Source organism: Pseudonaja textilis, chromosome 4 (assembly GCF_049901715.1).
Source record: "Pseudonaja textilis isolate UNSWEBS1 chromosome 4, rPseTex1.2, whole genome shotgun sequence".
Classification (NCBI taxonomy): Eukaryota; Metazoa; Chordata; class Lepidosauria; order Squamata; family Elapidae; genus Pseudonaja; species Pseudonaja textilis.
This window is the reverse complement of record NC_141993.1, coordinates 50,577,985-50,587,750: the sequence shown is the minus strand read 5'-3', so window position 1 is coordinate 50,587,750 and position 9,766 is coordinate 50,577,985. Positions and strand designations below refer to the sequence as shown.

The 9,766-nt window shown below is 40.5% G+C and overlaps 1 protein-coding gene across 1 annotated transcript; it reads left to right on the top strand.

The window, feature by feature from the left end:
- Window positions 1-901: 901 nt before the first annotated feature.
- Window positions 902-8,731, top strand: GOT1 (glutamic-oxaloacetic transaminase 1). Its single transcript, XM_026701236.2, has 9 exons — window positions 902-1,358; window positions 4,200-4,381; window positions 4,864-4,987; window positions 5,335-5,447; window positions 6,048-6,152; window positions 6,338-6,488; window positions 6,678-6,843; window positions 6,945-7,087; window positions 7,667-8,731. Exons 1-9 carry the CDS (start codon window positions 1,235-1,237, stop codon window positions 7,801-7,803), a joined length of 1,245 nt encoding a protein of 414 aa, XP_026557021.2. The 5' UTR covers window positions 902-1,234; the 3' UTR covers window positions 7,804-8,731.
- The last annotated feature ends 1,035 nt before the right edge of the window (window positions 8,732-9,766 follow it).

Genomic DNA, 9,766 nt, shown 5'->3' with positions numbered 1-9,766 from the left:
TGCTTCTTAGCAGATAAAATAATTTATATTCATTTGAGTTTGGATGCTATGTGAATGATTTGGGTAATATTTTATTAAGTTATCTGGGATTACAACATTAAAATAATTTCATATGGTTCTCTGTAATATCATCTGCCTGTTGCACAAGGGTCCAGACAAGGGATGCAGATGATGTAATTCCACAAGAGAATGTAATCTCAAAAGCAGTCCTTTCATTGGATGCCCCCTTGCCTTGAAGCACTTGCCTGGAGGTTCAACTGGCACCTTATTTACTTTCTAGTGAGCTGTTAAAGAGTATTTTGTTTCAATGGACATTTGAGTTATCATTTCCAAGATTGTTCTGTTAGATGCAGAGGTTCTCAAAGTCGGTAATTTTAAGCCAAGTTTGAGAAACATTGTATTAGACTAGTTGGATGTGTTTCAAACAAAGACAAGAGTTGAACTCCGTGCCCTTTCCTGATGTGAGAGGATTGCTGGCACTGACAATTCAGTTGCAACCTATTTTTTGCCTTCTGCTCAGATAGTGAACTTGGCTTCATCTGTGGAGATTCTCAGTTTTCATCATTCATCATTATTTTCATCATTCATTATCACAACTGATGGGGTTTGTTGCTGAGAAACGAAACGTTGTTTTTCTTCCTCAAGGAAAAAACAGTCGTTGCCTGTTTAAAAAGAAAAGCACTTTTGAGTGGGCTCGTTTCCCTCACGAAAATTCTCTTCAAAGAAAAGCGACCCCTACATCCCACCTCTTGGAGGGAGGGCCTCCCGCTCCCCCTCCACAGGAATGCACACGACACTCCCAGCCGGTCATCCGGGTCACTCGCGTTCCCCCAGCCAGCCAATCGGCAGCGCAACGCAACCAGTCTTGGCCCTCCCACAGTTGCGTAACCATTCTTTTTACACAATTTAGGGGACGCCGATTGGCTGCACCTCCCACTTCCATTCTTTGCAACCATTGGATTAGTGGAGCCGGCGGCCGGCAGGCTGAAATCGCGGGCGATTCGCTGAGCGGGCTCGCCCGACCCCCGCCCCCCGCCTCGAGAGCCGCGGCCTGATTGGTGGGTGCCTGCCCTTGCCTGCCAAGGTGGAAGAGCAAGGCAGGTGCGGATTGGCGGGCGGCTCTCTCCGCTCCCGCCGGTGAAGGTGAAAGTCTCCTCCAGGCGGGCAGCAGATTTACACTTGTTGGGAGCCGCAGCTGGTGCTGCTGCCGCTGCTGCTTGGGACCCCCTCCGCCATGGCTCCCGGAGCAGGATCTGTCTTTGCCGCCGTTCCTCAAGCCGCCCCGGTGGCGGTTTTCCAGCTCACGGAAGATTTCCGCGCTGACGAGGATCCTCGCAAGGTCAATCTCGGAGTGGGAGGTGAGAGAGTGAAGGCGGGGAAGGAGAAGAGCGCGCCCGCGTCTCTTCTGCCCTCCAGTCGCGTTTTCACTTTAGGCAACCACGGGCTCGGGCCCCCCGCGGAGCCCTGGGATCCAGGATCCCCTCTCCGAATTTCCGACGGGGCCCTGCTGGGCTTCGGTCGGCTTTAAATGAGGCAGACAGACCGATATAGCATTTCTGTGCGTCTTAAGAAGAGGCGACGGCTAAACTCCAATCCGCTTGGTTCTTTACATCAGGGCTCTCCAACCTTGGCAACTTTAAGCCTGGAGGACTTCAACTCCCACAATTCCCCAGCCAGCAAAGCTGGCTGGGGAATTGTGGGAGTTGAAGTCCTCCAGGCTTAAAGTTGCCAAGGTTGGAGAGCCCTGCTTTACACCTAACAGGCATTGATATTGGGACCCGAAGCCCTTGATTTTTCATGTGCAGATATATTCGTCTTCTGTGTGAAAAATAATTAGTACAGTAATAGAATACAAGTAGTCCTCGACTTAGAACAGTTCATTTAGTGACACTCAAAGTTACAGTGGCACTGAAAAAAGTGAGTGATGACCATTTTTCACACAACCCTTGCGAGCATCCCGATGGTCACGGGATCAAAATTCAGACTCTTGGTGACTGACTGTCACAGCTAATGACGGTTGCATTATCCTGGGGTCATGTGGCCCCCTTTTATGACCTTCTGACAAGCAATGTCAACGTGGTAAGCCAGGTTAACTTAACAACTGTGTTACTACTGTAATTTTGACAACTGCAGTGATTCACTTCAGCGTGGCAAGAAAAGTCGTAAAATAGGGCAAATTTCACTTAGCAACAGAAATTTGGGGCTCACTGGTGGTTATAATTCGAAGACTTACGTTATGTTGTGTTTTGTGTATGTGGGTGCTTTTAAGTCACTGCTGGACAACTTGTGGTTTTCTTCACAAGATTTTAGGAAGGGATTTGCCATTGCCTCCTTCCTAGGACTGGCCCAATGGCACTCCACTGGTTTTCTATCTAAGACAGGGCCAGTTAAAGTGCTTCAATTCCTATACCTAAAAGGGCTCTTGTAGTATACTGGAGCTAGATAATGATTGATCCAGATAATTAGAATCCAAAGTACTTAAACTGATGACTCTTGAGGATTAGTGTAATTTCCATTCTTTTTTGTGCCGATATTTTTCTTTGGTTTCATTTATGTTGGATTTCCTGACAAATATTAGCAGAGAAGTATTTGCAATGCATTGATAAGAGTTAAAGGATCCTGCAGAATGTGTAATGATTGATCTTTTGTAGACTTTAACAAACTGTGATCACAGAGGGCAATATGAGTGTCCTTTGCTTTATAAAGGACATCCAAAATTAGAGTCTACCCAATGCCTGCGCTAATTCTCAAGGCACAATCTCATGGCTCTTAATGATGAGAACCTATGCATTTTGGCATGATCTTCCATGCAAATTTCTTTATTCTTTTTTTTAAACAAGTTTTATTCAGTTTTTCCAAAACAACATAAAAAAAGCTCTTTTCAGTGTACAACATAATTCCGAGTCACCACTTTTACATGCAAATATGACAGTAATTATATATTCATTTTTACATTCAACTTCCTATCTTATCCATTTTTATCTTAATTCTATTATTACTTCTCCATTTCAACTTTTACATAAGAAAAGGAACAAACAATTTAATTCTGTTAAGTGATATTACTTTCATTCTAAACATCTTCTCAATTCCTTTCTTTTTATTTCAAATATATTTCTTAAATATTAACATTTCTTTTAAACATGGACTTTTCCAAAGTACTCTTTTCTCATTTTACCTCTCAGCTTTATAAAGTCTTTATAAAGTTAATCATTAAAGATACAGAATTGTGATTACACTATTGCTTATGCTTTTGAGATGATTTAAATACAGATGTGATCATGGTAGAGCTCTAGCCTGAAATTTGCAGGCATCCTTTATGATTCTTCACTGCTACTTATGTTTAATCAGCAATGTTATGGAGCCTTTTTGAATTCCCTGGATACAGCCAAATATCACCAATGGGGAAAGAGGAAGAGGTTTTGGTAGCTATCGTTATGGTATAGTATGGTATGTGGACTTCTAGTGCCAGATATTGTAACTGGGGTGTGGCTATCGAAGATTTGGGCTGATGTCCAAGTACTGTAGGTTGAGCCAAACTGCAGGGACTTGAGAGATTATTGCCTGAGTCTTGCAGAAACGAGAAAGGAAACTTTGCACCAGAAAATAAAGTCCACATTGAATAGGCAGGTCAGTTCTTTGTTAAAAAGTAGTTTTTGCCCCTATATTAGACCTGCATATGTTCTTTCACCCTTTTGTTGATCATTATAGAATAGCTGAAAACTCATTCCAATTTTTTTTTGCTTTAATGAAATTCTTTAGTTCACTTTGTACTAATGTTCCCAATATTTCTCAACTGTTGTTACTTGCTCCATTGTGCATTCTTTGATTTTAATCTGTTTCTAGCAATCAAGACATTTGTTTCTGACTTACAGTTTTTTGCCCCAAAGCTCCTATTCAGTTATAAACTTCAGAGCTCCCCAAATCTCTTATTTGTAACAGTCAGACTAACAATTTGATAGTCTCCATGAAAATTAAAAATTTAATTTAATCTAAATAAAAAAATATTTTAATGTCTCTCCAAATAGAGTGTGGAACTGGTCCTGCATTGATGTTAGTTGTACATGATGGCAACTATTCTTCAAAGGTTTTAAAGCGAAACCAACAATCTAGAATAGATTCTCTCTCACTTACCCCCACCATTTATTGTTGTTGTTATTGTTATTATTATTATTCCTTGCATTTGCTATTCTCTCGTTCAGCTTATCGCACAAATGAAGGACAGCCATGGGTATTGCCAGTTGTCCGAAAAGTGGAAATGATGATTGCCAAGAATGCCGATTTGAATCATGAGTATCTACCCATTCTGGGTTTGCCAGATTTCCGTACCAATTCCTCACGAATTGCACTAGGAGAGGATAGCCCAGCCATCAAAGAGAACAGGGTAAGCATGAGGCTGGAAAAGAAACTTTTGTTGCCAATCATCATTGGCCTCTTAAAGATCTCTGAAGTGTTGGTTCATCAACTACCCAGCCCAGCTACATTTTTTGACACAACTGAATCATCATACAGCTGCCAAACAAAAAAATAACAATGAAACAATTCTATTGATCTTAGAGAATAAATTCTAAAAACACATTTTTGAGAGAAATGCACTATGTAGTTGAAACAAGTAATTTTACTTGTTTTGGATGATATGAATCACTTAGTTCAAGAAATTGGACAAACCGAAACATTTGGAGATAAGAAGGATGGACAGAGTGATGTGTTATATTTGAAGTAGAATTTGTGCAATTTGATTGGATGGAATCATTTGGAGAGAGCAGAGATCCAATGGTGTCAGATCTTATGCTAATTTGGATGCCAATTTGAAAGGAAGGGTGAATGGTCACCTTACGACTCAGTATTTCTTTCCCTCTATTCCAGGTGGGAGGTGTCCAATCCTTGGGGGGCACTGGAGCTCTCCGTATTGGAGCAGAGTTTTTGAGACGATGGTATAATGGAACCAACAACACAGCTACCCCGGTCTATATTTCTGATCCTTCCTGGGGTAAGTGCAGAGAGTTGCATTTTTGATCTGGAGTGGAGCAAAAAAAAAAGGGGGGAGGGATTTCTGATTTCTCCAAAGTGATGTATCCAGATGCTTGGACTTCAGCTCTCATGATTTCCAGCACAGTCTTTGTTCATTGCTGGATTTGGAAACACTACCCTTTTAATGTAGACCACATAAGACAGGAGTGTCAAACTCCTGTAGCGTCATGTGACATATTAGGACTTTTTTCCCCTTCACTAAACTGGGCAGGGGCAGGGCCAGCATGTGATGCATCCGGCCAACTGGCCGTGAGTTTGACACCCCTGACATAAGGCAAATTTAGCTTGAACCTTCTTTTTCCATAGAAAACCATAAATCTGTCTTTACGGATGCTGGCTTCAAGGACATCCGGAACTATCGCTACTGGGATGCAGCAAATAGGGGTCTGGACATTCAAGGATTCCTTTCTGATTTGGAGGTGCGTCAGGTTATCCTATAGGTTGGGGACAATTAGATAGCAATATGAAAAAGAACACCAGATAAGGCTGGGCAATAGGCATGGGAGAGAGCACCTTTCTGTGTAGATCATTTGTAATAGCTGCACATTCTAGAGGTCAGTGCAGCATTATTACACTGAATTGTTCCAGAATCGCTAAACTGAACAGTTGCCAGACAGATGGTCATCTTTTACTTGCTTCATTTTGCTCAGGATTCTCTTCTACGTGTATGAATTGCAAAGGGCTGGAAGCAGAACCTGTGTGTGTATAGTACTATTGAAGCATTTTAAAACTATATTTCTTCATGCTCCCAATCAATGATCCCCCCCCAAAATCTATGGTAAATTTCAGAATTCTGCTGAAAAAGAGACTGAATAATCTTGACCCAGGGAAATGCTAAAATACATTTTGGTTTTATTCTTTCTTAATAATCTTCTGAATTGTATAAACGTTAGAAGATTTCTCACTTATGAGAAAGATGTTAATACCGCTATACTACCTGCACGATTACATGGAAACCTTTTTATGCTTGACTTTCAGCAACTTTAGTTAACTCCAGTTCTTTTGCTTTCTTTTTCCAGAGTGCTCCAGAGTTTTCCATTTTCATTCTACATGCTTGCGCTCATAATCCCACTGGCACAGACCCCACTCAGGAGCAGTGGAAACAAATTGCTGCTGTTATGAAGGTACTGACTCTTCTGATACTACTAAAAATAGATGCATTTTATGTTGCAAATTATTGGCATGCTTCTTGATGCAAAGGAATCCCAGTACAAAGAGCTACTATGTGAAGATTCATTGCCCAGGAGGCAATTGAGGATACTGTGGAGCTGGCCTAAAGCTTACATCTCTCACTGTTCCATTCTTACAGCGCCGATTCCTATTCCCATTCTTTGACTCTGCCTACCAAGGCTTTGCCTCTGGTTGCCTGGATAGAGATGCCTGGGCTGTACGTTTGTTTGTATCGGAGGGCTTTGAACTCTTCTGTGCCCAATCCTTCTCAAAAAATTTTGGCTTGTACAGTGAGTATTCATGGGATGTTACTCAATTGGAAGATTTGCGGGGGGCGGCGGCTTTGTATTTTTATGCTACGTTAATCTATGAGCCACTTTGGGGCTATTCCTTTGGAATACAAGTTATACAGAGCTACTGATATGAGAAGAGCAGGGCTGGTTTCTCAGTTCATGGTTGCAATTTTCCTTTTTCCTCAGATGAGCGAGTGGGAAATCTGTCCGTTGTGGCAAAGGATGCAGATAACGTGAAGCGTGCCCTATCACAGATGGAAAAGATTGTTCGTACTACTTGGTCTAACCCACCATCTCAAGGAGCACGAATTGTGGCTACAACACTCTCCACACCAGAGCTTTTTGCTGAGTGGTAAGAACAGAGCAGTACTTGTTTGCTGAGCAGTAAGAACAACATAACAAAAAGCAGCCATTAAATCTGAAGTTATTCTTATCAATCACATTCTGTGGCAGGAAGGACAATGTGAAGACAATGGCAAATCGGGTCTTGCAGATGCGGGCAGAACTCCGGTCTCGGCTTGAGGCTCTGGACACACCAGGCACTTGGCATCACATTACAGAGCAGATTGGCATGTTTAGCTTTACTGGCCTCAACAGTGAGTACAATGGGACAAATGGATGGGGTGGGTGATTACGGGTGCCAAGAAGAAAAACTGTATTCAACTGTGACCTTAAGGAAGATGGGAGAAGTGCTGAGTCCTGGGAAAATATAAAGCACGGAAAAGTGATTCAGAACATTCCTCTATTGACCTTGTTGCTCTTAAAAATGAAGGTTTTGGAAAGGATTTCCAGTCCTTCTGAATCAAGGGACTGTCCCTGAGACATTTGCTTCTCAACCAGGCTTAATTTGAAGAGTTGGCAAAAGGTTTTATATTTTTACCCTGAATTGTCATGCCTCTACCACACTATTAGTTTAGCCTTGTCGTCCGTTTTGAAGAGAGTTCATAACAGGCTTATGTTTCACTTGGTGGATGTTGACTATATTTTCTCTGCATGACTTTATTTCTCATTGACCAAATCAAGTGTTGACAGTGTATGGTAAAAAAAAAAAAGGGGGGGGGGAACTTCTCAGCTTACCTTTTATATCCTAACTTGTGGGTGCTTCTAGGTCAAATAGGAAAGTTGCTTGAGATTTCTGGTGAGAACTCCTGATATTTTGTCTTTTTCCTTTCCAGTTAAGCAAGTACAATACCTGATCAAGGAGAAACACATCTACCTGATGGCCAGTGGCCGTATCAACATGTGTGGTTTGACCACAAAAAACCTGGATTATGTCGCTAAGTCCATCTATGAAGCAGTCACCAAAATCTAGGAAATCTGAAACTGGGCATTGCATATATGTCACTTCCATAGTATTTTAATTGTTTTTAAGACACAAGCTATCACTGTTAGGGGGAATTTATGCACAAGAATAGCCAAGGCAAGTGAGAAAAAAGCACCACTTAATTTTCCCCCATTACCATATTTATGCTTCAAATCCTCTTTCCTCTCTAAAACTGCTCATTGTGAATATGAGAAAGAGAGAAAATATTGTTATATTTCCATTTGTATGGAAAATTACCTGGAGAATTAATAATTATATACATGCAAAAAAATAATAATCAAGGAATCCTCTAAATCATTTTGTCTCCTACTAACTTTACTAGATTCCAAATCAGTCTTTGGATTTGAGATTAAAAACAAAAAAGTAGAACTTAACACACAGTTGTATGCAATAGTTGACCTGACCTTTAATAGCCTGAATAACTGTCTCCTTCCATTTTATCAAGCTGGTAGTCTCATTGTCCTTAATCTTTGCTGCTCAGGAGACGGGACTGCAATTGTCCCCAAAGTGTCTTCTTGTTATGTGTCTTTGTACCCATGTATCAGTGGGACTGAAACTAAAACGTGTTCCTTCTATAGAAGCTGTCAATTTGCACATTTAGAATTAATAGCAGCTGCTTCTAGAATTGAAGCATACAACCATTTCCTGCTGCTTTGTTTGTGTACATTCTGCACTTTATGTAACTGACCCCATCTGACCGGAGCCTGATGAAGCAAAAGGACAGTGCTCCAAGGGTGGATACCAAGATAACTGGTCTAGCAGTTATGGGCTGTGGGGGGGTTTTCAGGAAGCAAGATTGTAATTACTGCTGGCTTTCAGTCTCACATGAATAAAACTGTAAACCATAATTGTACCTTATCCCTCAATGCAGAATAAATATTTCTTCATGCAGCTCCCATTTATAAGCCAACATAAATTTAAATATTGTATTTATTTTTAAAGCAGTATCATGATCCTACGGTTGACATAAAATAAGCTATTGCTTCTTCCTAGGCACTTGAGGACAAAAGACAGGAACATTTTTTTTGCTTTTTTGTGTTCTCTAAATGACCAGAAAACTTTTATTTCAATGGGTAAATTAATATGTTAAAATTCCCTTTGAGCCCACAAGGCTCTATACCCAAACATACCTTGATTTACCTGAAATGTATTTTCTTTAAGGAAGCCTGACTTGGTGCAAGGTAGCACCAAATCTTATTATATTTACTCTTCCATGGTCTCTATAGGGCTGCCACCATCCTGTTACGTCTTAAGGTCATGATTCTTTTCACGTCATAATCACACTAAGTCATAATGTAGTGGTACCAGATTTGGGGTACAAAAGCCCAGATGAATGCTACAAGGAAGCAAAAATTTGCTGCCATTAAATGGAAGTCTAGATTTTTATAATACAGTACAGTACATAGTGGTTTGTTTATTCTTTGGTGTAGTGTATGAAGCTAAATATGCTTTTTCTGCTAGTTTCACTATGCCTCCACAGCTAAACACGTTTTTGATAGGTTGTCTTGAAATCAATTAATACATCTAATAATGGTTGTATTTGGAACATGCTACATTTACATTGTCCAGATTCTCGCCAGCATCCAATTTTAAATTATGAAGAATGAGAAACTACATCATTGTTAGAGCTATGTTGCATAGTTGTACTGAAAAGTGGATGAGTTTTTGAGATGGCAAATCTTCAGATAATGAAAAATCACAATAGTAAGGAAACAACCCAAGTGATACAATCCTACATGAACTTATGTTGATATAATTTATTTTTAATTCAGCATATTTAAATTATAGGAAAGCAGAGAACTCTTTAAAAAAATAAACAGAAGCAATGGTATCCCGTAGAGGCAGAATAAATCCTTTCTTTTTACTTCACATGCAAATACTGCCTCTCCTTTATTCAAAGAACAGTAAAATTGCAGTAAATGTCTCTTCAGAATACCTCTGTGGACCTGCC